General features: G+C 39.0%; 1 protein-coding gene across 1 annotated transcript in view; it reads right to left on the reverse strand.

The window, feature by feature from the left end:
- FNDC3B (fibronectin type III domain containing 3B) overlaps positions 1-27854 on the reverse strand; it is a 354613-nt gene that overhangs the window by 102009 nt on the left and 224750 nt on the right. The window contains exons 7-11 of the mRNA XM_084638683.1: positions 23759-23817; positions 14277-14434; positions 12055-12114; positions 4140-4278; positions 2895-2948 (exon numbers count right to left, since the gene is read on the reverse strand). Coding sequence (XP_084494809.1) covers positions 2895-2948; positions 4140-4278; positions 12055-12114; positions 14277-14434; positions 23759-23817 — 470 coding nt within the window. The remainder of the gene's footprint in view (positions 1-2894; positions 2949-4139; positions 4279-12054; positions 12115-14276; positions 14435-23758; positions 23818-27854) is intronic.

Below are 27854 nucleotides of genomic sequence, written 5' to 3' on the forward strand. Positions count from 1 at the left end.
TGTATTTGTGTCTTGATTTCACTGAGATACAGTACAGCATTGTAACAGAAAGTCTGTGCTTTCTCTTACATGCATTTGACATAACTATGTGAGAGGGTATAGAATACTGAATGTGCGCTCTGCTATGTACTTGGATGCCATAACTTGTGTAGTGAAATATGTACGTAAGTATACAGAGACATCAGAACTGCTGAAATGTCAAACGAAGGAGTCAATATCTTGCCTTCCGGAATACATTTCTTTCAGATGGAAAAACAGATCCTGCAGAGACAACTATCCTCTTAAACATCACGTTCTGTACTCTGGACCATAATCTACTTTCAGGTCACACATCAATTCAGCAGTCCATTTCTGTCTGCTAATATTATTTTTTCTGTCAATACACTTCAATCTATGCATTAGTTTTCTGACAACTAGGGTACTGCAACAGCCATCTTGTTTACTCCCCACTTCCAGTAGTTCTATATTTTAATCCACTCAGAGTCATGTCAAACCATTATGAGGCATGCCAAATTAATTTATGGTGTGCATTATTCTCTCATGTTCACTGGCTGAGGATCCACTCATGGATCCAACTTCAATGTTATTACTAGGGAAGAAATGTAATCTAGTAAACTAGACCAAAGGTCTGGGAGCCAGGACTCAGCTGAAACACTGTGTTGATTGGAGCAAGTTACTTGAGACTCTCTGTACCTTAACTTACACTTCTGCAGAAGATTAGTAGTATTACACCCTTTTAAAAGATAAAAATGCTATGTAATGCAAAGTATTCTTCTTCTTCTTTGTCAAAACCCTTTCTATGTTATTATTTAAGATCTCTGTAACAGCAAGAATGTTTTTATTGACTTCTATGGGCTCTGGATCAGGTTCTAAGGCACATGATGCAATTTACACCCTAACCAGGTATTCACATTCTATTAATGGTATGCTATCGGTTTCTGTTCTCTTTCATTCTCTTTTTGCATGTTTTAGAAATATCCCATATTTTGGCACCTCACCCTGGTTTGGTGATAGTCTCCCATGGAAATGAAGAGGAGTTCTGCATGAGAAAGGTTGGCACTATTTGGATCTGGTTGCAGAAGGTGTGATGTCTTGCAAGACTTATGCCTCTGATTATCCTGGCCTAGATCTTTTTGGTTCTCCTGACTTTTTTTCTGCTTTATTCTCATTTTCACTTTCTGCTCTGCCTTCCCTGGATTATGGTGCATGAATGTGTGTCTGATGCTGAACAAGTAATATATGAGAATAATCAATAGAAGGATTTTTTCCCCCCACTGAACTCTTCTCCAGCTTGCATTTTATTTTATATTTTATTTTATTTTTAATGGTTGCTAACCTTTCCTTCCATTGTGCACTGTGGGCAGTGAGCCATTCTGCAGCTATTGTTTAATTTATTTAGTTCAGTGGGTTTCTCTTCATTCAGGGCACACTTGCTGTGATATTGCATAGAATGAATGTTTGTATAGTGTGTGTTTCCAGATGTTAGACGTAGTATAATAATCTGGGAATATGTCAGTAGCCAGCAATTGAAGACTGCTCACAAAATAATATCCTTATATAAGGCAGGTAGATGTTTTTCACACAGCATAACTAAACAACTCCTTCCAGACCTCCCACTCCTGCTTTTGGCACCTCATTTCATGCTGGCCCCAAGCCTGGAAGCCCCTCTGTGATCCCACTATGATTCTGTCCTCACATCTGTAAAGTCTCCTTTCAATACACGCTTATTCCATGAAGATTATATTCCCTAGACCTCCCCTTGGAAAAGAGGTGCCAAAATAGTACTGGCATAATGGAAGAAAACAAGAGGCATGCTCAACAATTCTGCTCCATCAGCTGCTTTTTTCACTGCCCCCCCACGGATATATTGTCTACTTAAAATATAAGCTCTTTGGGACACAGACCTCATCTTCTTTTTATAGTCTCTGTAAAGCAACCAACAGTGTGGCCACTATATAAATGATAACAGGTTTCAGAGTAACAGCCTTGTTAGTCTATATGCGCAAAAAGAAAAGGAAGACTTGTGGCACCTTAGAGACTAACCAATTTATTTGAGCATAAGCTTTCGTGAGCTACAGCTCACTTCATCGGATGCATACTGTGGAAAATACAGAGAATGTTTGTTTTTATACACACAAATCATGAAAAAATGGGTGTTTATCACTACAAAAGGTTTTCTCTCCCCCCACCCCACTCTCCTGCTGCTAATAGCTTATGTAAAGTGATCACTCTCCTTACAATAAGCTATTAGCAGCAGGAGAGTGGGGTGGGGGGAGAGAAAACCTTTTGTAGTGATAAACACCCATTTTTTCATGATTTGTGTGTATAAAAACAAACATCTTCTGTATTTTCCACAGTATGCATCCGATGAAGTGAGCTGTAGCCACGAAAGCTTATGCTCAAAGAAATTGGTTAGTCTCTAAGGTGCCACAAGTACTCCTTTTCTTTATATAAATGATACTATTAATTTGAAGTCAATAGGAATTTTCTATGAGAAAGGACTGCAGGATCAGATCCTAAGCTCTTTGGGGCAGGGATTGTATTTTTGTTGTGTGTCTGACCCCTAGCAGAGTGGGGTCCTGGTCCGTGACTGGGGCTCCTAGACACTACTGCATTATAAATAAATTAATTAATAAACTAATTGCACCAAACACCTGATCAGGAAATAAATGAACGTATAAGGTGCAAAATCAAAATGCTACACACAAGAACACGTATGGAAAATCAACTTCCCCATCTTTCCTTTCTATTGAATGCCATCAGGAGTTCATTTTCCTATGGTTTGCTTCTCCAGTGTTTGATTCTTTTTCTTTACACAACACATCCATCAAATCAGAATGTTATTTAATAAGTAATTTCATTTTTTGATGTTTCTGTAACTAGTTACCACTCACCTCATCCCACTCTAGCAGGTAGCTGGTGATTTTTGAACCGTTGTCAATGGGTGCCTATAAACAAAACAAACAAACAAAACATGAGATCTTGGAAAGACGTTTACAAAAACATGTCCTTCCCCCAGCCAAATGGCTATGTTTTAAAATGAAACCAGAGATCTTGTTTTGCACAGCTTGGCAAACATTTTAGTGGATAGTAACAGGATGAAAGTAATTAAGTACATTTTAAAAAGTAAGTCATTTTAGTGTTTGTGAAAGGTACTACATTAAGAGATCACAAATATGATGTCTTTAAAAAACCAAAAAACAAACCTACAGCATGGGCAGCAGCAATGCAAGCTGTCATATTATCTGGCCATTATGCCTCACCTGGAGGGACCAGATCTCGGGATTTGAGGGCTGTCCAGATGCCACGTTCTATTTAATCATTGAGAATGCCAACAGAGTGCTCTGTAGTGCCACCTGTCTACCAGGAAGTAAACTGAAATTGGCAAAATTATGGGTAGGCTTGGAAAGATTAGATTTTTATTGGTAAATGTTGGCAAACGCCGATTTCACTCTACACACACAAACTGACAAAAATATTTCCATGGATAATAATCAAAATATACAGATCAGCAAAGTAAGAAAAACGCTGCTTGAGAACTTATTAGTCATTCAGGATATTTACTTTGTATATTTTGACGTGATGTTGACAATTTGTATTTAACAATTATATAGTTTTAACTTTTTGAATCTCAGCATGTATTGTCATAAAATAATTATTGTCTGGTAGTCCTCCCCCCCAATTTTCCTTCAACTGTGAACAGTTAAATCAATAAAAATAAAAAATGCTTAAAAATAAACACTGATAATGTCCATCAAAATAAAAATAAATAAATAAATAAATAAATAAATAAATAAATAAATAAAATTTAATTCTGCCAACCCTAATTATAGATCATCAAACAGACATCATATGGTAACAAAATACCATCACTAGTCAAGAAAGTTTGGATTTAGATCTGGCAAAAGGTTTCAAATCCTATTTCCAAACCTCTAATACATGCATTTCCCCAATATATGTAATTTTTGAATATTATTTTAGGATATCTCAAACAATGCAATGAAATATTTTAAAACACATAATTCTCCCAGTGGAAATCAACAGAATCACAGCACTAAATAATTTAAAATGGTTACGTGATTATAGGTAACTGTATTTCACTTTGTTTTTCTAGGTTTCATACACGTTATGTCACTTACCTTCCATTGTAAGGTTAGAGAACTTTTGGTCCTGTGTGAGGATTTGGGTGGAAAAGGACATTCTGGAGCACAGCTGTGAGTGGTGAAGCTAATTGGTTCTGAACAGGATCCCTTTACTGAATTGTACACTGCATATACCCTGAAAATGAACACGTATGAATTTATGAATTTGCTGACAATTAAAAAAGGAGCTTTGCATTTTCTCAACCACAGTATTTCACTAGCGAAGAATTCATACTGCCAAACTGCCATGATTTTTCACATCCCAGCTCTCCCTTGTATATTTTATTCAGTATGAGTGTTCGAAATAATTCACAGCAGAAGGTATGTATTATAGTGCTAGTCTAACTACTTCCACAAACTAATCATTTCCTTCCATTGGTGGAAGTTTCCGCCACCATTTTTCTTGACTACTGCAAATATTTGGCCCACTATGCTAGAATCTTCTTGAGGATATAGCAAGAGATGGCTCAGAAACATGGGGTGAACTTTATTAACCCATTTGCTGCTGAACTGGCATTCAACTCTCATTCAGCAATGTTAATTTAAGTGCAGTATCCATAAGAATGTGCAGTTTGCCTCTTATAGCTGGCTGTCAGTAGAGTTTGTAGATCCTGGACTAATATGCACAGATCTTGGGTTCAAGATTTGCTGTGTTTTGTGTACTTGGGAGGAGGAAATTTATACAGTGGTCAAATACAATTCCTTTCAAACAAGCTACGGCTGAACATCAGCTTACCTTCAGTACCTGGAAAGATAATAGAGCAAATAATCAAGCAACCAATTTGCAAACACCTAGAAGATAATAAGGTGATAAGTAACACCCAACATGGATTTGTTAAGAACAAATTGTGACAAACCAACCTAATAGCTTTCTTTGACAGAGTAATAAGCCGTGTGGATGGGGAAGAAGCGGTAGATGTGGTAAATCTTGACTTTAGTAAGGCTTTTGATACGGTCTCGCATGACCTTCTCATAAACAAACTAGGGAAATAGAGCCAAGATGGTGCTACTATAAGGTGAGTGCATAACTGGTTGGAAAACCATTCACGGAGAGAAGTTATCAGTGGTTCTCAGTCAAGCTGGAAGGGCATAACGAATGGGGTCCTGCAGGGATCAGTTCTGGGTCCAGTTCTGGTCAATCTTCATCAATGATTTAGATAATGGCATAAAGAGTACACTTATAAAGTTTGTGGACGATCCCAGGCTGGGAGGGGTTGCAAGTGCTTTGGAGGATAGGATTAAAATTCAAAATGATCTGAACAAACTGGAGAAAAGGCCTGACGTAAATAGGATGAAACTGAATAAGGACAAATGGAAAGTACTCCACTTAGGAACCAACAATCAGTTGCACACATACAAAATGGTAAATGACTGCCTAGGAAGGAGTGCTGCACAAAAGGATCTGGGGGTTATAATGGATCACAAACGAAATATGAGTCAACAGTGTAATACTGTGGCAAAAAAAGCAAACATCATTCTGGGATGTATTAGCAGGAGTGTTGTAAGCAAGACACAAGAAGTAATTTTTCCACTCTACTTCATGATAAGGCCCTCTGCTGGGGCACTGTGTCCAGTTGTGGATGCCACATTTCAGGAAAGATACCAATCTTTCAAAGAGATTCCTGAGGAGAGTAACAGAAATGATTAAAGGTCTAGAAAACATGACCTATGAGGACCTATGAAAAGATCAGGTTTGTTTAGTCTGGAGAAGAGAAGACTGATGGGGGACATGATAATAGATTTCAAGTACATAAAAAGTTGTTAAAAGGAAGAGAGTGAAAAATTGTTCTTTTTAACCTCTGAGGATAGGGCAAGAAGCCTGGCCTTAAATTGCAGCAAGGGAAGGTTGGATTGGACATTAGGAAAAACTTCCTGTCAGGATAGTTAAGCACTGGAACAAATTGCCTAGGGAGGTTATGAAATCTCCATTATTGGAGGTTTTTAAGAACATGTTAGTTCTGCCTTGAGCGCAAAGGAGTGGACTAGATGACCTATTGAGGCCCCTTCTAGTCCTACACTTCTATGACCATTAGTCCAGACATTCCTCTAACCACAGTTGGCATCGCTTCCTCTTCAACGCCAACCCAGAGGATGCCCCTCACTCCCAACTTGTCTTTCTCTTCTTCAGGTAGAAAAAAGTGAACTGTGTGCTAGAAACTCTCCCATTTCTCCTGGACCTTCAAGGGAGTCACAGGTGCCTGCTCACTTTATCTTTTGCCTTTGTGGATCCACCAGGCAGGATCACTGCCCACCGCAATCCCAAGAGTCTTCTAAAAGTACCAGAGTGTAACCTGACCCTCCATAAAAGTGAGGCTAGATAACTTTTTCTCTCTTACTGTAGGTGTCTAGGAGTCCTCTGAAGGCTCCCTTGCTATTTTACTAGACTTAGTTTAGCATTACTTTCCTTACAGGTTTAGTGCTGAGCTTGAGGGGCTTCCTAGTTTCTGTAGACAGTGTGTATATGTGTGTGCCCACAGACAGGATTGGTGCATACCTCGATAAAACTAGGATCTACTTAGAACTCCAGAAAGAGAAGATGGGGCACTCCTAGCTTACACTTCCCAAAGTCCCAGGAGACTGTCACCAGGCCTCAGCTGAAGATAGTCACTAGAGTTTGCTGGATCAATACATGAGGTGGGATAGTCCTTTGGAAGCATGTAGTTATGGAAACCAAAAACCTCCCAGCCAACCTGAAGGGGCTGGTTCTTAGACAATCCCTTGTGGACTGAAATGAAGGGCTATTTTGTGGAACCAAATGCTATAGGCTTGCATAGCTGCCCCAGTACTCAACAGGTTGAAGACATGCCAAAATTTTTATTTAAACTTAACAGTTTTATTTTCCCATGTAGATCTTCTGTACAGCAGAGCAAATTAGTCAGTTGCACAGCTTTCTGCTCAGAAACCGTTCAAACTGCATCCAGACATTGACTTCTGGGTTGCCTTTAGCCACTGTGTATTTGAATGTGGAGTTTAAAAATGGGCAATTACCAAATTTGTTTTGGGTAGATAAGAGTAATTTAACCTTTGTGGGGCAACAAACGAGCAACTTGCACTCATGAGAAATGCTTTGTAGAATTGCCTCTGGGATCTTCCAATGAGCAACTAGGAGTCAGAACAAATTTAATTAATTAACAGAGTTCCCACCGGTGGCTTGATTCGTTGCGTCTTTGTCTCCTGTGCATCACTGCAACCAAGAGTCAAACCAACATCAACATCAGCTGTAGGCAGCAATTCGAACTAGGTGACTCCAAAGGGAGCCTCTTTTTAGCCAAGACAGCAAGAGCTGCATTGTGGCTTCTCCCAGTTAGAAGTTGTTCTTTGCCTATTGACACTCGGGGCACATCTTCACTCACTCAAACTGCTATAACAGCACAGCTACAGCACTGTAGCACTTCAGTGTAGATGCTATCCATGGCGACAGGAGGGCTTCTCTTATAGGGAAGAGAGGCAGAAGCTAGGTCAACGTGTTGGATCATATTAAAGAAGTTCTGTATTAAAATCACAATTCAGTTTGATTCCCCGTAGTTTAAATTCCAGAGTATTACTAATTAAGAGGTCTCTTGGTTTTTGGTCTCTTGTTTTCCCTGTTTCTCTCCCTCTCTGCGTGAAACTTGCAAGCTGCTAACTGTGTTAGTACATCCTAAGACACAGTCTGTGCTCAAAGCAATACTTTGTAACAACAACTACTCACACAGAGATTCCCCACCCTTTTGTTGTATTTATTTCGCTTTGTTAACAATTGTGATTAAAATAGAGATAGAGGATGTATGTGGATGGATGCTTGGTGTGGATAATAAATGAATGATCAGGGAGGTGCCAGCCTAAGAATCCAGTGTCCATTGGCTGAAGAAGGTGTCAAGTGGAAACAACCAGAGGACCCCCCCCTGCGAGGGCAGACTGGAATCCACCCAACAGCCTCAACGATGGGAGAACCGAAGAACAACACGGAGCCATCAGGAATGTGTCATCTGCTGATTGATCCAGCAACAGCACGATGAAGCAATTCCCATAGACTGGCATAGGAATAAATTCCTATAAAAATGGACTCTAGAAACTGAGAACTTTGGGGTCTGATTCTGCAAATCAACTTCCAGGAGCGTCAGATGTGCATCTGACAAGGCCCTGCTCCCTCCTCGTGGCCAGTGGCTTGGCACGAGCAACTCTAAGGTTGGTAACTATGATAACAACCTTGCAGAACCTGTGTGTGTGTGTGTGTGTGTGTGAATAAATATGAAATTGAATGGAATGTTATACCTATAACTAACTGCTTATTAAGATTCTTTCTGTATTCACAATAAATGTGGCATTTTGCCTTATTTCCTTTAATAAGATCCTGCTGGTTTTTATTTTATTGGTATAATAAATGGAAGAATTCTTCTGTCGACCTAGACCTGTCTATACCAGAGGTTAGGTAGGGATAGCTACATCTCTCAGGGATGTGGATTTTTCACGGTCCTGACAGATGTAGCTATGCTGATGTAAATTCCCAGTGTAGACTAGACCTTACTCCTTAGTGATTTCATGCCTGAATGGCTACTGACTCCGTAGTGTCTCATGTTAGATTTGCAAGATTAGAGAAAGTCATGAAGAAAACCCATCTGAACCTTTACATTAGTGTTAGGGAAGTGGTTCTAAATTCCAAGTCACCTGTGTTTCTGGAGTTGTAAGGTAGAATGCACCTTAAAAAAAGACACAAGTGCCTTCAATAATTCCAGACTTCCCTATCACCGGTAAGTACTACATGATGGACACATGGAATCTCATCAAAAGATGAGGGGGGTTGTATTTGAAATGGTTGCAATAAAATATATTTCTTGAAGAAAAGTAAGATGTAGGTTCATAGTGAAGCTATGTAAGAGCCTGAAGGTTTTTTGTGCCTAATACATCAGAAAAATTTTTCAAGAACAATGTGGGAAAACGTAAAGCCTTAGAAATTTGGCCAAGGTCACTGAGACCTAGGATAATCTCCATATTAAGTGCTGGTCATGCAAGTTTATTTATGGACTTTACACATTTACTAGGGCTGGCCCCAAAACAAGAATTCTGTTTTGTAAACAATTTTAAGGTTTTTACATTTGTTTTCATCAGAATGAAAAGGAGACACTTTCAAATTTCTGATGAAAAAAAAGAGTGAGACCCCACATCAGAATAGCCAATATCCCCGGGGTGGGGTGGGAGGGAAACCGTTAGGGCATTCACCTGGCATGTGGGAGACCCAGGTTCAAGTGCCTGATTCAGAGCAGAACCCCACATCTCCGGTGAGTACCCTTACCACTAGGCTATTGGCTATTCTGGTGTCAATCCATCTCCCTCTCCACACCTCCAACTCCACCCCCACCCCTCTCACCTCAGATCTGACAAATTCACTACACCAAACACATGCCTTCCAGGATATTTATCAATAAAGAGTAGTATGTCAGGTATCTACAGAAAGTGCATAACTTGTCAAGATTCATAATCATTGAGAGATGTAAGTATGGGTAATATTTGAGGAACGATGGAATTATATTGAAAGTATGCTTTATGGACTTGGAGTAAAAGTTAGTCACCAGGGAGACATTACGTCTTGGTGATGGCCCTTTCAAGCATGGCAAAACATCAAAGACAACTGCAAGTAATCGAAATCACCTGGAGGTAAAAAAAAGGAACTTTACAATAAACACAGGTTTGCTCTGTCTGTGAATAAAGACAAGAAACTGATATATGAGGATGGGGAGAGAAACCCTCTGCATCCTTTCACTGAGGAGACATCTTGGAGAGCAGGGATGTTCTCATGAAAAACTGGATCCCAAGTTACTTTATTAGATAGGAAAATAAAGTGTAGAAAAGGGTTCGCATTTTATGTTTTTTTTTATTGTAACCATTTGTTTCCACCATCTTGTTTCCGGTTAACACCCCATTCTATCTTAAATAAACCTCCTTTGGTTTCATTACAAGTGCTGTGTGTATTACAGGAGCGAAAGTTTAAAGTAAAGCTGGTAAGATGGGGTACTCTGCTCCTTTGGGAGCAAGGATCTGAGATTTCTGTGAGTAGCCAGTGCCAGGGACTGGATATCACAAGGGAATGCTTCAAAGGGACTTGAGAACTTGTTAACTTGCAAGGCGAAGACAGGGCTGACACACAGTCACCATGGGCAAAGACTCTCTCCCGCTAGAGACACGGTAACGAAGGCTATGGCTACACTGGCACTTGACAGTGCTGCAACGTTCTCCCTTAGGGGTGTGAAAAGCACCCCCCTGAGCGCAGCAAGTTACAGCGCTGTAAAGCGCCCGTGTAAACGGTACCTAAGCTTTGAGTGTAGCCATGCCCAAAGTGACTCACAGTCCTGGGTACCCTGAGAACTATCACAATTATCCGCTAATTACTATGGCTGGGACGCTCGTTTGGGACCCAAAAGCACGCTTGTTCCATAGATTTGGAAGGAGTTATTTATCCTCTTGTTCTTCCACTTGAAAAATAATTATAAGATATTCCTGAAACTCAGTCATGTATTTGTTTTTAAAAAGTTCTAACACCAGCAGATTGACATATGTTTGATATTTTAGATTCAGAAGCAATCTTCTGTTTATTAGGTTAAGCCGTTACACAGAGTAGCAGCACCGATGGGAAAAAGTGTGCCAGACTTTGCCTTTGTCTAGAAAACAGAAGGAAACAATAGGCAGAAGGAGTGAAAGGAAATTTGGTTCAGGATATTGAACATAAATGAACAGGATGTGAATTTGAGGTTTGGGTTCATAAGTAAAGTCTTAAAGAAAGCCATAAAAATATGGATAATAAAACTTGGTGTCAAAATATCAGTGTGTAAAACTGAAACACGTGTTAACAATGAAAAATAACAATAAAAAAGCAACCAACATGTAGCTCTATAATCTAAGGAGAAACACGACCTAGAAGTGAATGCCTTTTGTTGGGTGTTAATTTGTCAGTTTTAAAGAGGCATATAAACATGCAGTAAAACCTTTTAAAGTATCAAGTCAGCTTTATAAAAGCTGCAGATTAATTCTGACATTATCCTTATAGTTTGAATACTGATAACTGATCATGTATGAAGAGTATATCCTTCCATCAATCTGCATATAGAATCTTCCATTACAGACAATCCTAGTTCTGCAAAATAGCTGATCTGGGAATATGAATAAACAGCTTCAAAAGAGTTTGCATTTGTCATGGGGTCTCAGCTTAAATTCTTAAATGCAATTTTGTGCACCAATATTTTTGTGCTCATAATTTCCTCATACTCACACAGAACTTTAGCACAAACTTTTCTTTTTCACCGCCAAGTTTTGCATAGCTAATATCTGCAATATTAGAATGTACTTTTCAAAATATGAGTCTGAGTGTAAAATTAAAATCTAGGCAGCTCATAATCACAGAGCTAACCTAAAATATTCAGATGCTGGAAAAAATGGTCCAATACATTTTTTTAGAGACCAGTAAAAGTCAAATTAATAAAGAGTAGGGTAGGCAATGGATGTAACCTACTAGGCAGCCAATACTACTTATAAAAAAAAATGGGAACACTTTGGTTTTATTTTCCTAACAAACAAACATGATGACACATTGGACAGATGCCAGTAGCTTTAGTCAAACACTTTGGTAAGCCTGAGATACACTTTCATACATAGGTACTTTAAGGCCTGTTATATAGTCTCTAGCCAGTTGATATAGCTACACCTCTTTTCTTTCACTTTAGTGATGACACACTATGATAGACAATGCATTGTTTGAAAATCTCTCTCTTAATTTACTGCCTGAGAGATGGAAAGCTACTACTAAATATTTAAGGGCTATTGAGAAAGTACTGTGAAATTCTTGAGCTATATCATGCAGAAGTCAAAAGACTCCATTTTCTTTTTCAGATATAATTGAACAGATTATATTTAAGAGATATTCAGATTCATAACAACTCACCTGACATGATAATCTGTTGCTGGCCTAAGGTCTTTCAGGTTATATTCTAATTCTTCTCCACTGCAGAAAGAAATCATCCATATATCATGAAAAACAGTACCTCAGTTAGTACAGCTATTGAATTTCTGACATCTAGGGGCTCCTACAAATGATGCATTGAAAAAATAAATAATTTCCAGGATAGGAAAATAAAAGTAAATAATATAGGACCAACTTGTCAACAGACTGGAAATCTTTACAAGTTTCCATATTAAAGGAAAGAGAAGTAGCTATGTTTTCCATTTATAAAGTAACCCTATAATATGGATTTGTTTCTACTATCTTTACACATACACACCCATGTCAATTTAACTTACAAGGCCTTTCAACTCTCCCTAAGTTATGCTGAAAATGTGACTCAATCATACCCCAGTTCCATGATGTTTTACTTTTATTATTGCAAAGTACCTGCTTCAGAAATGCTGAATCATCAAACTGGGTTGGTGAATATTATATCAAATATTATATCAAAAGATTCTAACATGGCTTGAACTTTAGAATCTTGCATTAATGCTTCAGTTGGGGCCCTCATTTTGAGGTCTTGTCCAATGTTATATGCTATATTTGGGCTCGGCAGGGAAGTACATAATCTCCATTACTAGCAACCACAGCCTGTGCCCATTCAAATCAATGGCAAAACCAGTGGTAGAGGACTGAACTTTAGATATTGAATGGTTAGTTAACTAAGGGTTTTTTTTAAACTAACACCCAGGCTATCCATAAATCCTTCCAGTGTGTGGGTCCCTAAATTGTAGTGGCAATGGGAGAAGAATCTGGCCATGTATTGTCTTCTCTTCCAAGCCATCTGCGGGAGATGGAAAATTAGAATGACTCACAAATTGCTGAATCTGTGGAGGTTTTGTCTATTATGGGACTCTAAGAAACCTCTTGGATTATTAGGGCTAAAGGTCAACTCTAAGTCCAGCAACAACTGTGGAGCACCCCGTAACATCAGTACTTGGTTTATCCCCACTTTTATTAAAACAAAGAAAAAATAGCATCTCAATACAATAAATACATTTATTACAGTCAAGTGAGGTCTCATGGAGATGTGATACAAGAATAGAAAGTGTTTTGAAAGCAAGGAAGTGTCTTTTCAGGTATGAACATGTGCTTTCTGGGTTGACAGAGGTTAGAGATGGGCAAGGCAATCCAATTCCCTGCAAATTCAGGATTGTTCCCTATGACACACTGGCACATGAGTTAGCGCAGCCTGACCTCTTGGGCAGATAAGATGGTCAATACTTTGCAAGATTTTCTTTTGATTACAACAATTACCCTAGCTACTTATAATGGAGTGTATATATATACACACATATATATATATATATATATACACACATGGAGTATTGAGCATGTGTGTGCGTATGTATATATATCCTATTTACATTATAACTGTGTGATAAGTTACAGGACATGCTGAGAATGGAGATGAACTTGGACACAAAAGGTAATTATTATGCTACCTAGATTCCCTTTACTGAAATCTGTGGAGGACAATTACTTCATAATAGCCAATCTGGCATCTCAGCACTTTTTTCCATATTGGTGGTCGCTGGGTGAAGAATATATGGAATTACACTACACATACTTGACCATAAAATGAACTCATAGGATCACAGAATTTAGAAACGGAAAAGTCTCACTAGAATTATAACTTATGTCACAGTTGGGTCTGGTGATAACAAAGTGCACAGAGGATGATTTTGTTGGGGAGCCTATGTAATGCACTGGTGAGTGTGTATTACAGGTCCCCCTGTGTGCTGATCTGCAGAGGATATGAGCTGTTACAATCCCCAGCTATAGAGACATGGCTGCTAAACTCTAGCTGTAGCAGCTCATGGTTTTAGCTCTGGCAGGTGGCTGTCACACCCGGAAAGTGTATATAAGAGGGTTTTGATAACTTGACGGACAGGAAATAGTAACTCTATTCTTTGGAGAGGAATGAGGCAGAAAGTGACAACATGGGCCACGTCTGCTGGGGGGTGAGGGGAAGGGGTGGCCTCTCCCACACACACATGCTCTCAATCAATTTTCAGGAAGCTTTTTTAGGTGGGGCTAGAATTACAAAAACTGGGACAAAATACTTTTTTGTGAAATTGGCAGGACCTGAAGAACCAGGATAGCTCATTTTTAACTAAAATATAAATATAGAACAACACATAAAAATAGTACATAGTTACCTGTAAATTATCTTGTACTTTCCATCCCTCCCTTTGTCTGATAAGGCAACCTCATAAGTACAAGTGTAAGGCAAGCCATTATTGTGTCTATCCACACTTAAAAGGCCAGTTGGAGGACACCATGTAAGTAAAACTGTTCTTGCTTGAATATTTGAAACCTATAAAAGAAATGTTAGTCAGTGTGAATTCCAATGTGTTCTCTTATAAGTATACGAAATATATTTGCTCTTTACCAAGTAATTGCTTGTAAATACCACTCCTAAGAGTTATTAAGGAAACTAAGTAGTCATTGGTGAGAGATGAAGAACTGTAAATTTGTTAGTCTCTAAGGTGCCACAAGTACTCCTTTTCTTTTTGTAATGAACCTGAAACTGGCTGAGAGACAGGAAACAAAGACCTAGATTTCACTGTGGGCAGTTCAATGATAACCACTTCTCAGGATGCAACACTGATTCAAAAATATCCACAGTGGTATATACATAGACAGGAAAAACAAAACAATTTAGGAATGCTTCAGGTCGTAAGCCAATCTCTAACTGACAATTGCTAAGAAGAAATTTCCCCTGCTGTAGGCTAGTTATTCCATCCATAATTGTCCATTTAGGGATTCCTTGCACCTTCTTCTGAAACATAAACTGCTGGCTACCACTGGAGACAGCATACTGGACTAAATGGGTCACTGGAGGTGCCCCTGTTAGGAATTATGATGGTCCCATCTGACCTTAAAATCTATGAGTCTATATGTCCAAATAATCTTAGTGTAGACAGAGCCTAAAACTAGCACAGCTTTTTTTTGCTCTGCTACATTCCTTAACAGGACAATCCGCTGGAATAATGCCAGAAGCATCATATTAGTCATAGGTCTGTACAGTACAGTAGCTTCCATTTGAACAGACTTCTGATACCGTGCTGAGAGAGGGAAAAAACGTTAATGCTTCTAAAATCAATGCTTACAGTGGCGATCCTGAAAAGAAAGTACGTACTTCTAAGTAACTCTTCTGAAGAAATCCCTGAGAAATCATTTTGTAGCCCTGAGCATTCTGCCACATAATCTCTTAAATTTAGATAATGAAAATGACTAATCTCTTAAAATTGCAATGTCAAATGTAACAGTGAAAAAAAATTAGCCTATGTGAGGAGGAGCTGAGGCTACATTCCAGCGCACAAAGTTTTATGTTTCTTATTAATTTCTGCTACATGTCAACTTTTACAAGTTTTATCATTCTAGCAGATTTCTCCAAAATACTTATATAGCAAAAATCTCTGTTATTTCAGAAGGTGTAAGACGCTGAATGATTTAGAGACTCAGTTATAAATTTTCTATACTTTTCCACAGAAATCTGGCACTCCTCTCCCATTAATGATACCAGTACTTGCAAAACTAATGTGCTGTGCAACTGTACTTGGAATTTACTCTTTGAGGTCCAACACAGCTTGCAAAAATGTAGTTTCATTGGGAATGTGGTTGCAATATTCGAGTTTAAAGATGTACTTTCCTGCAAGAAAGAGCTCTGGAAATCTCTAATGTCCATAATGCAGATCATTTAACATCTCATCTGAAAAATACATTGCCTCTAGCTGAAAAGCACCCCAGCTATTGTTCCTGATCATGATATATTAAGCAGATGCCTTCTAAACCAAGTCCTAAATCCTAAGATACTGAGAAGGGGGTGAAAACCATAAAGTGTTTCTCATCTTAATGTAAACATTGCTCTCAAAGTTACCAACAACATTTTAGTTTAATGTCAGTGAACTTAGTTAACCATGCCCAAAGTAAAATATCTCTTCAACAAAAGTTGAAATTGTAGAACATGAAATGTTAAGTTGTATCAAAAAAATTTCTCAAGAACCATTTGCAGGTTAGTCTTACACCAATTTTCCTATAATTTCTTGTTCTCCTACTGTTGTCCTAGAGGTAATACATTAACTGTTTGCTTCAAACAACTTGACTGGTTAAAAATTGCACTGGATTAGACAGACATCTATAAAAAAAAGCCCAAAGTCTCAAGTCAGACAAAGCAATTGAAATCTCTTAGGTATCTTAATAGAATGAAATCATAGCCAAAACGAAATATATTTACAGTTAAAAAATTACATTTGATGTCAATTCAGTATTTTACAGGCCAAAGAGAATTTTACAATAAAAAGATCCAAGTGATCATTTTTTTTGGACATACATTATTACCAGATGAACTACTGTGAGATTTCTTCTGTTATTATGGACATATGCTTGCATAATTGTTTTTCATACGTTCAGACAAGGATTTGGAACTTGATACACAATATCCAGCCAATGTTCCATTGAAATTTTTTTTATGACTACTAGCTAGGACACACGTATATATGCTCTTTATTTGGTGAAAAGCTTTGTCCTTTAATGAACTTCAGTGATTTGAAGAAAGTGAAGTTTCTCTTAATGTAAGAGAAACAGTAAATCTTATGGGCTACCCCAAGAAAATACTGGAACACATTTAATACTCTGAAGTCAACTTGCACAGACTGGTTCACATAAGGATAAAAGCTTACTATGGCTACCAGCTAAGGGAGTTGTCCCATTAGCTGAAGTGCTACAGGTTTAAGCTTTTGGTGCTGAAGATCCAGGTTTCAGTTCTTCTACTGACATGTGATGGTGGTGGTGGTGGTGAACACACAGCAACTGCTGATGTCACAAATTGAGTTTTAAAATAAACAGGTAGCCGACAATTAAAATAATTCCTAAGTGAACCCTGAAAGTGCCAAACAGGTTTTCTGACACCCTCGCAAAACCTGCATGGCATGCACTAAAGGTTATTTATACATAAACGGGATTAATTGTTAGATGAAGTCAGAAACTGAAATTCTGAGTCCACATTTTTAGCATGGCAAACCACAATAGTACTATCCCCAGGAGAGTGAGAATTTAGAACAAATAAATTTGCACAACTCAAGGGAAATACAATCTGCTGTCCAGTGAGCCAATAGGCTCAGTCTGACACCACAGTTTCCAGCCACACATTGTGTATCTTCAATATTTTCTTTGATGAGTGGCTAAGTTGCTTCTCGGTATGAAGAAATAACTTCTGTAAGGATCAATGAATATTATGCCTGCTAGGGAGGAAAGAATATAGCCCCAACTATTCAACTTCCAAACAACAGGCACGATCCTGAAAGGTGCTCAGTGCTCTCAACTTCTATTTGTCCCAATGGCAGTTGAAGGCACTGAACCCACCTTTCAGAAGATACTGAGAACTTGGGCAAGATCTGTCCCAATACCCCTTCTTGAACTGTTTCTTTATGCGCACGAGAGCATCATAGCTATTTCATGATGCTGGGTCCAAACCCACTGAAGTCTATAACAAAGTTCCTATTGTCAAGACAATGCAGTTAAGAACATAAGAACAGCCATACTGGGTCAGACCAAAGGTCCATTTAGCCCAGTATCCTGTCTTCTGACAGTGGCCAATGCCAGGTCCTTCAGAGGGAATAAATAGAACAGGTGATCATCAAGTGATCCTTTTCCTGTTGCCCAGTCCCAGCTTTTGGCAAACAGAGGCTAGGGACATCATCCCTGCCCATCCTGACTAATAGCCAATTGATGGACCTATCCTCCATGAACTTATTTAGTTCTTTTTTTAACTTTGTTTATAGTCTTGGCCTTCACATCATCCTCTGGCAGAGAGTTCCACAGGTTGACTTTGCATTGTGTGAAGAAATACTTCATTTCATTTGTTTTAAACCTGCTATCTAATAATTTAATTTGGTGACCCCCTAGTTCTCATGTTATGAGAAGCAGTAAATAACACTTCCTTATTTCTCCACACCAGTCATGATTTTACAGACCTCTATCATATCCACTGTTAGTCGCCTCCTTTCCAACCTGAAAAGTCCTAGTCCTATTAATCTCTCCACACATGGAAGCTGTTCCATACCCCTAATCATTTTTGTTGCCCTTTTCCATACCTTTTCCAATTCCAATAAATCTTTTTTGAGATTGGGCAACCAGATCTGCTCGCAGTATTCAAGATGTGGGAGTACCATGGATTTATATAGAGGCAATATGATATTTTCTGTCTTATTATCTATCAGGAAAGATTTCCAACATTCTGTTAGCTTTTTTGACTGCTGCTGCACACTGAGTGGATGTTTTCAGAGAATGACTCCCAGATCTCTTTCTTGAGTGGTAATAGCTAATTTAGACCCCATCATTTTATATGCATAGTTGGGATTATATTTTCCAATGTGCATTACTTTGCATTTACCAACATTGAATTTCATCTGCCATTTTGTTAACCAGTCACCCAGTTTTGTGGGATCCCTTTGAAATAATTTGCTGTCTGCTTTGGACTTAACTATCTTGAGTAGTTTTGTATCATCTGTAAATGTTGCCACCTCACCATTTATCCCTTTTTCCAGATCATTTATGAATATGTTGAATGGTACTATCCCCAGTACAGACCCCTGGGGGACACCACTATTTACCCCTCTCCATTCTGAAAACTGACCATTTTTTCCTACACTTTGTTTCCTATCTTTTTAACCAGTTACTGATCCATGAGAGGACTTTCCCTCTTATCTTACTCCAGCTTTCCAAAGCTTAAACCAGGAGGTCAGATTCTGATCTGTTTCATGAATTCTATTTCATTATAACATCTACTCTTCCTCCCTCAGCCAGTGCAGGATTGTTAACCAAATAATTTTTTCCGGACCAGTTTTATATGACTCAAGAGAAGAAGGAGCTTCCACTACTTCTCCATTGGAAATAGAATGCTTTTATTCTATTAAACACTGAACTTGCAGTACTGGTATAAAATATTTAGGTGTGGTATTAATTCTAAACAGGAAATACTTCTGCAAAGGATTTGTTCATTTTTAACGCTGTCTTAAGTCTACCCTACCAAAATATTACAAACTGGAAGATTTACCATCTGGGAAGATGATTCCCCTTTGTGTACAGTCCTTACGCAGATGATAAGGCCCATTCTGTCAGAAGTACTTTTTCCAGTTGGATAACATGAGCCACTTTGTCCTACAAGCTATTGTATTTGATTTTTACAGATTTTTTTTTTTTAAGGTCGAGAAATAACTACACATTCTTTGTCACAGGAGTTTTCTGTGCCTAGTAAAAAGCACAGCTAATTAGTTCCTGCAAGTTTCTCAACTTACATGGTAAATGTCTGCTTTATAAGCTACTGAAAAGGTGGTGGAGTAAATAATTATTTTACAAAAGTCCTTATAAAATAATCCCAACCCTTGCACCACTTTATTAAAGTTACAAGACTGATAAATATCAGTTCTTCCAGTCATTCAGGTCATGAACAAAGGCCAACGTTTCCGTACAAGTTTACTTTGAGATTTTGGGTTAGTGTTCACAGGCCTTTTGTGATTGGGGGGAGGGGGAGGCAGGGTTATTGTATGTGTGCGAACTACACTAAATGAAGCATTCCTTTGCTCCCCAGAGGGCAATGTCTGAAAGACTTGTGGGTCAAATGAGCTCATGGCTTTTACGAGGTCAAGTTTTCCCTTTCAAATCATGGTCTGACGCTGCAGTCCTTAGTCAGGCAAAAATCACAATGACTTGAAAGGACAGCAGGAACGGGCTCTTTATTACAAAGCCAATCTTCATTTGAACTCAGACACAGCATACCTGTATTGCTTCTTTACTCACTGCCCCCTCGGCCCCCCCCACACCTCCCCACTGCAGTTGTCAGCATTTGCTGAAAGGATGCAATAACCTTTCAGGCTTCTCTGTAGCCACTTAGATCTGTTCCATTGTAGTTGAACACAACAGCGGCACTCAGCCATTTTTGAAGCTTGGCCTCAGGTTTCTCCTCTCTTAGGAAGGTGGCTGCTTCAGAGAATGAGTACCTTGTCTGTGACACTGGGAACTAGAAACTCACTGGGATTTCAGGTTAAACAAACAATCCTGGGAAAAATCTAATCCTTTAAAGAGCTGCCTTATAAAAGAGAAAATTTGGTTTGAGCTATGTGAAAGTTCCCAAAATAGGTGGCAACATTAGGTATTGTACAATACACTCATTGCTTGAATTTCAGTCCACTTCCAATTGATTCACTGAAGTAATGCCTCATTACTTCATTGGTTTTACATACACGGTATTTCTTTTATTAAACAATTTTATTTTCTCTTTTATAAACGTTTTGCTTGGGCTACAAATATTTTACTACTATTGAAGCAATGGCATTACATACCATTTTTCTCACTACCAACTACATGTATACATTATATACACGTAGAGTGTATATGTTACATATATGTACACACACACAGCAAATGATGGTAGCCTATGTTATTGTTATGAGCTGAGTGAAGACTTGTTATGGGTTGAGTTAAAACACCATTGAGATTGATAGGTGTGAACTCACTCTTCAATTAATATAACTATAAGCATATGCACCACCTAAGACAAAAGTTGTCTGCACCCACTCAGGAGCTTTTGTCTGAGTATTGTTTCGGATAGGTGTGTGTAGGAAAAAAGATCACCCAAACTCAGGTCAGACAAGTACAGACAGAGAGAGATGGAGAGAAAGAGACACCCTGAAAGGGCAGCTGAAAATATGGAAGAAACCTGGGAAAAGGTTTTTGGCCCAGGGTGTAGGCTAAGAGTGTGCTCTGGGATTGTGAGCAAAAGAAGCTGTTTTCTGCTATTGATTCTCTCTGTGTTCAAAGTCACCGGACTTTCTTTGTTCTTTGTAAATAAACAAAACTGCACCAAACTAATACCGGACTATCAGAAATTTCTACTCCTACCTGGAACGCCCACCGGCCCTCAAACTTTGATTAGCCACTCAGGTGAAAAAAGGGAAACAATATAAGTTTATTATTAGCATGAGGTTGGGATAGCCTTGTTACTTATGAGTGTTAAAGTTATAGGGAAGTGCGCGGGACATCCCAAGCATGTAACAATACAAGGGTTACACCACACCATCATGTAATCAGCACGTGCCACATATACCACACACACACACACACCCCAACTATAAAAGCTATTTTAGGAATGTTCTAGAGAGTTGAAAACTTTAATGGTACTATTGTTTTATCCCTCTGCCTGTAAAGCTAAGTATCTTTGATTTTGTCTACGCTGGACTTTCGTTGGCAAAACTTTGGCCTTCAGGGGTGTGAAAGAAACACACACCCTCGAACGACAAAAGTTTTGCTGACGAAAAGCGCTGGTGTGAACAGTGCTTTGTCGGTGGGAGAGCTCTCTCCTGCTGACAAACAGCGGTTACACTGCGCGCCTTTTAGCGGCACAGTTCTAGTGGCACAGCTGTGTCGCTAAAAGGTGCATAGTGTAGACATAGCCTTAGTTACCAAGAGTCCAATTATACAGGATTCAGAGGTAACCATAAAAACTTCTAAAATAGCTTCTCTCTACAAAAAATACTCACAGATTTAACTTCAGAATTATCAGGATCTTCCAAGGTTAGATATTCCTCCTCTCTAATGGTATCAGTCTCTTGTATCTAGCTCTGAAATATTCCATGATACTATGAGTTCCTTTTCCAGGTCTGAAGAAAGCTCTATGTAGCTCAATAGCTTGTCTCTCTTACCAATATAAGTTTGTCCAATAAAAGATATTATCCCACCTTGTCTCTCTAAGCAGACATTAAAACAGTCATTGATGCCATTTTAAATATTGCCCACCCTGGGCAATAGGCCACTGTAACTTTGAGTGGGCACATTTGAGGAGCGGATGATTCCACATTTGAAGTGGGGAAAGGAAGGAAAGTTTCTTTTTTAAAATGGTGGCTTTGGGGACTAGTCAGAGGTTTAGAATGTTGGCCGCAGTTTCAGAGATGGATCAGTGGGCAAAGTGCCTTTGAGCGTATCCCTTCTTGGGCCTCAACCCATGGCCAGTCTTGGGGTGGAATCATACGATTCTCCCACTCTCAGACCAGGCCTTGGGCAGCATTCCCTTGGTACTAACTGCATCTCAACAGGTCTGATTGAGACTCAGACCCTGCAGTTCTGTTCCCTCCAGGGGCAATGACAGTAGCATCTAGTAACCAAACAGCCTTCCTTCTTAAAGCAGAGTGTTATTTATTTTGAACCAAAGCATTTAAGAGAAGACAGATCTTAAAAAATAAACCAGTCTATGTACATGCTTGTCTTTTGTTAAGGCTCGCCATTCCCCGGATCTGAGAAAGCCCCACTCCTCTAGGGGTCCCTCTGGGGAGTCTCTCTCTGTGTTAGCTTTTCTCCCTGAATAGCTGCTGACAAGTGAAACACACATACCCTTCTCTCCTGAGAAGAGCTTTTTAACTGTTTAGCGTTCTTTTGATCTCTGGGCTTGCTGCCTGGCAATACAAAGCTTGCATCTTCATTGGCGACAGGATATAGGATCCTCAAAGCTAACAGTTTCTCCCATTGTCTAGTCACTGCCCCCCAACCATTTGTTTGGAGATTCTGACCAGGATCCACTTGGTTGCTTCCCCGCTTGTTTTTCCCACAGCCTCCTATTAACCTAGAACAATACATTCATACTGGAAAGTCTTACAACCCAACATACAATAACAGCATCTTACTGACCAGGTCACAGACAGTGTTCATAAATTATTACATCTCAATATTCTTGGAGTACATTACATAGCAATTCCACAGCAGTCACAATAGTGAACTAGTTTTCCTCTGCAGAACTATCCACGGCTTATGAATATACACCAAGGGCATGTTAATTGCAATAGTAAAGTACAGAGGAGTTAGCGAAAAACTATGAGGTCAATCACTTTTTTCATAACACAGATGTTTGTGGGGAAAAAATTAAATGGGGGGGCGGGAAGGCTACATAAACCATTGCAACTTCAAGTCAGCAGTGATTTAGATTCCCTATTTATTCCTTTATTGCATAAGGCCCAAACAGATGCATTGGTGCAGACTTTGAAGTGTATAGAGTCCAGACTATCATGTGAACATAATGTCTGCACTGGCGCATCTGTTTGCAGGATTGGGGTCTAAACTGCAACAGGAACATATCTTACACACTTTTCAATGTTATTAAATAATAAAATTTGGTTTGTTCTTGTCAGAGTTTTGGTTTTTAATTCCTAATTTATTATTTAAAATTAAAGCTTGTTGGGGGGCAGGGGATAGGAGAATTGATATCAACTAAATAAGTATTTTTATTATTTATGTCCTTATATGTGCATTACCTTATATAACACATAAAATGAAATAACTAACATTAATAAATTCATCCAAGGATTTTAAAGTGCTCTACAAATAGCCATTAATTAAGCCCCAGCATATAATATAAGATAACTAGAAATTATGCCCACTGTATGGACTGTGAGTTTTGCCTCAGTGTGTACTTTGGACTGCAGAACTGTGATCCATAAAAATGTTCTTGGATGAAAATACATTTATACAACATTCTGGCATATAATAATTCAGAGGCCATCCGGTATTTTACCAGCATTATACCATGGACAAAAGAATACACTTGGCATATTTGTGAAGTCATCTTTTTTTGTAAATCTGGAACACGTACCCGTGGTTTCTCTATTCCAGAAAGAATGTCTTGAACTCTTTTGGTTTCTGAGTCATATTCTGTAAAAAAGATGGGAAAAAAGTAAATTACCATCATTAGATGTCAATAATGTCACCAAACACTATATTTCTCCACCGTGAAGTTTTTACTAGGAAAGAGACAGAACAGTAGAACTGGTTCATCAGAAAACAATTTCTTGTGGCACAGTTTGCTCTTATGTAAGTAAGAATGGCAGAAGAAAAACAATGTATGGCTCCTTATACATGAATAGTAAAAATATGGTGTAAGAATGAGTGGCCAACGAAATTTTCAAGCCTTAATGACTGCAGCTACAGAGCTGACATCCGCAGACTTCCTAAACTGATTAATATTTGGTTTCATGTGGCCAAATCCCCCCCTCAAAACTTAGTTTTACAGATATGCAGCAAAAAGACCCAGGGTATTCTATAACTCAATTAATGTGAAGATTAATCTGGCTTATTAACCAAAAATATCTTTATTCTGTCATCCATGGAACTGAACTGCAAGGAGAGTCCTCACTTTCCTACTTAGAGCCTGCTCTACTCTAATAAATAGCCTTTTTATTTTAATGGAAGTCTGCTGACCAAACATATTACCTTTCAAAAAAAAATTAAAGCAAAGTAATTATACCACAAACAAACAAGTAAAAACAAAATGAGGAGGACCCTTCATATAGCAGAATAAAATTCTGGCAAAGGGAATGTAGAAACTCATGAACAAAAACGGCAGGTTCAAATTAAAACCTCCAGAAATGGCTACTCCCCAAAAGGTTGACCAACTTCTTGAAACTCAAGAATTTGCCCATTTTTGTCAAAAACCTGCTTGGGAAAAAAAATACCACCACCATTTAAAAAAAGTTCCATGTGCGAGCATGCCAAAAAATTAAAACTGGCTGAGTACAGACAGGCAAAACTTCAATGTAAATGCTCATCTCCTCCTGAAAGAATGTACTTCAGTGTATAGCGGGAATGACAGCCGGACTGCCTCCTATGATCTGGAGTGCTTTTCCGTCTCAGCCACTTGACAAAAATTAACCTAAGCTAATTCTGAATAAGAGGAAGATAGAAGGGCCATTTTTTTCCACAGTGTTAACACACTTTACCAGTTGTCTGAAGCATATAAATTAGCATGCTTCAATACGGATAAGACAAATTTGACTTGACAACTATACAGATGGGCATGACCACGCTGAGAGGAGACCCAGATGTTGATCCAAATACAAAGTTCGTCAATGATTAGGGACTTGGGGGATTCAGTATTCCCTTTAGTCCTGTTGCAGAAGCAGCCCCAAGCCATGAAATTTGGATCCAGATCTGAAAATTTTGAAGGGGTTCAGTGCTCTGGGCCCATCTCTAAAGAATGTCAGTATAGAACTGCTTCTATGCCTACAGTGGGTAAGAGAATGCTGTTACTATGCCATTGGAAGTTTCTTTTATGGTCATTACATCACCCTAAATTACAGCCCCAGAAGCTAAGTTTGAATCCTTCTTGACCTTAAATCCTAAACATGTGGGCTGAATTTTCTCTCCTCGGTCTGCTTTCTAGCAAGGGTGGCACACTAACTGTGGCACACTAACTAAGAGATGAAAATCAACCCTAAAGCTCAATGAAATTTCACTTCCCTCTTCTTGTGGAAAATGATAGCTTTGTATAGTAACTAAGCCCTTTTTGATGCCTTGAAGGGAAGGGCAGGTTTAAGCCATTGCAAGTCCTAGAGCTAGATAACGAGACCTAAGAGAGTAGGGTACCCCCAGCAATGACAAGAATGTAAAAGTATCAGCTTTCTAACCACAGTTAACATATCCCGGATCCTAGGGAAGCTTTTGATTCCAGTTCATTAAGTACACAGTCTGCACATGTCTGCTACCTCAGCCACGCACACTCCTCCAGGCTCAAAATGGCTTGGTACCAGATGCACAATGCCTGTCCTCATGACTGCCCACATGCAGTAGTGGTCAGTTTAGAGCTAGAAGCAAGTACAAGAAACTTCATCAGAGAACTCAGGCAAGTAAAAAGACCAACGTCGATGTAAACTCAGAGATGAGAAGTGGCAAGGTGACTCTCACTTCATTCATTCACTTATGAATGAATTTAATCCACATGACCAAACAGCTAGCTCTTTAAAGGACCACTGATGCTCAGCACTGGGTATGGAAGGTTCTGATGGCAAGATGTTTTTCCCACCCCGAGGGCACTCACATAACACTTAAAAATTAATTTATTTAATCACAAAAATAGTCCTGACCCCCACCGCTAACATTTTGATATAGTGAAATCAGCACAAAAGACTGCAAACCACCAACACTAGTGCTAATGGCACCCATGCATGTTGGGGTTTCATGGGGGGGGGGGGGATCAAGGTCTCATGAGTATCAGAGATTGATATGCGCTTTTTTGCACTTCCAGTTGTTTCTCTGGTTCGAAGCATTTAGGCACACAGTGGCAGGGAAACGTATTGAAACTTGCACTGCCATTACTTGTGCTGTTGAATAGACCATGTTCTCAGGGCAGTTAGTCCCACACTCACATTACAAAACAGTTCCAAATCTGCTTTTATATCGGTTTAATAAACCGAGGAAGAATTTTCATTTTTGAACATTTATTTAAACATTCAACGTCAAGGGTGTTTCTGCACATATTTAACCAGGCAGACAATGGGATACAGAATGCATTGCAGTCCTTTTCCATATCAGCAAAAGTGCCAGGCTTGTGCAGGAAAAATATAAGACTCACAAACTTAATGCAAGGAACATGCAAATGTCACACCTAGTTGAGGACATCTGCATATTCCATTCATGACGTTTGCATCATTCATTCATGATCCTTGCACTTTTGGAGGTATGATTTACCTTAGGCTTACTCCATTGCTGCTAGTACCATAAACCATTCTACCTTTTAAGGAAGGAAATAATTGCAACACCCTACACACAGAGAGAAGAGCTGTCCATCATATGAACTTTCAGATCACTATACTATACAAAGCAGATGCCTGGAAGGTTTAAAAGGCACCAGGCTGCATTCAGACAGAAAACAACAGCACAAACAATGATAATGATGATGACAGAACATACACCTTAAATGGGAGGAAATATAAACTAAAGAGACAATGGACAATAGAGATGCACACGAAAGGCAAGTAGTAACACCACCATAGTGGAACTGACATATGGCAAAACAGCAACAACTTTTTAATAATAATAAATAAAATATCACTAATAGTTTTTAATTATTAATTATTATTATTATTATTATAAAGGACAAAGTCACTCACACAGGTGACAGTTCTTATAGCATTTCTTTAGGTTTTTTGTTTACTATTTGATGAACCAGATGAATTCTTATCAGGCTTCTGTAGGCTACTGAGGTCTGTTCAATAACAAATATGATCACCCACATCCTTCTGGGTTACACTAGTCTATGGGGAACTAGAGAGATCATGGATCCTTCCCTCAGCAGGACGCTGGTCCTATTTGTCACCAGATGGGGCCAGTCTCTTTGCTAACAACATATTCAAGTATCAAGCTTGAGCTCTTTCTCCTGGGCTAATAAGGAACCTCGGGAGCCCTTTAGAGACAGCCCATGGTGGGGAAAAAAGGGGATCTAACATGATTCTAAGTGACTCCCTCTGGCTAGCTGTAGAACTGCATTGCCAGTCTCTAGAAGGGGCTGCATACAGCCCTCATTAACAGAAGGCCTTAGGAAGAACAATGACATTACTGGGTAGTACAGAGGAGATAAAAAATGAGTTTTCAACCCAGAGGCTGCAATCTCCAGCTCATGCAGGTGTAAAACACCTAACCATGGCTGTGCTGTGCTTGTAGCGTGGCTTCCACCCTTTAGGCTGAGGAGTACAAGTATCATGCAATGACTGCCACTATGGTAGGGAAGGGGGATCACAAACTCTGCTTCTAATGGCCAGCAAATTTTTCAGACAGAAATATTACCTATGATGGCTTGAGAAATTGGGAGTATGCCCATTTGTTTAAGGGCATCCAGCCTCAAATGGCCACTTTTGTTTGTTTTTAATCTCTGACCCCTTTCTCACTCTTCCTGGCCTGTCTGAAGTCAGCAAATG

The sequence above is a fragment of the Lepidochelys olivacea genome (genome assembly GCF_965140295.1).
Source record: "Lepidochelys olivacea isolate rLepOli2 genome assembly, chromosome: 9".
In the NCBI taxonomy this organism is placed as follows: domain Eukaryota; kingdom Metazoa; phylum Chordata; order Testudines; family Cheloniidae; genus Lepidochelys; species Lepidochelys olivacea.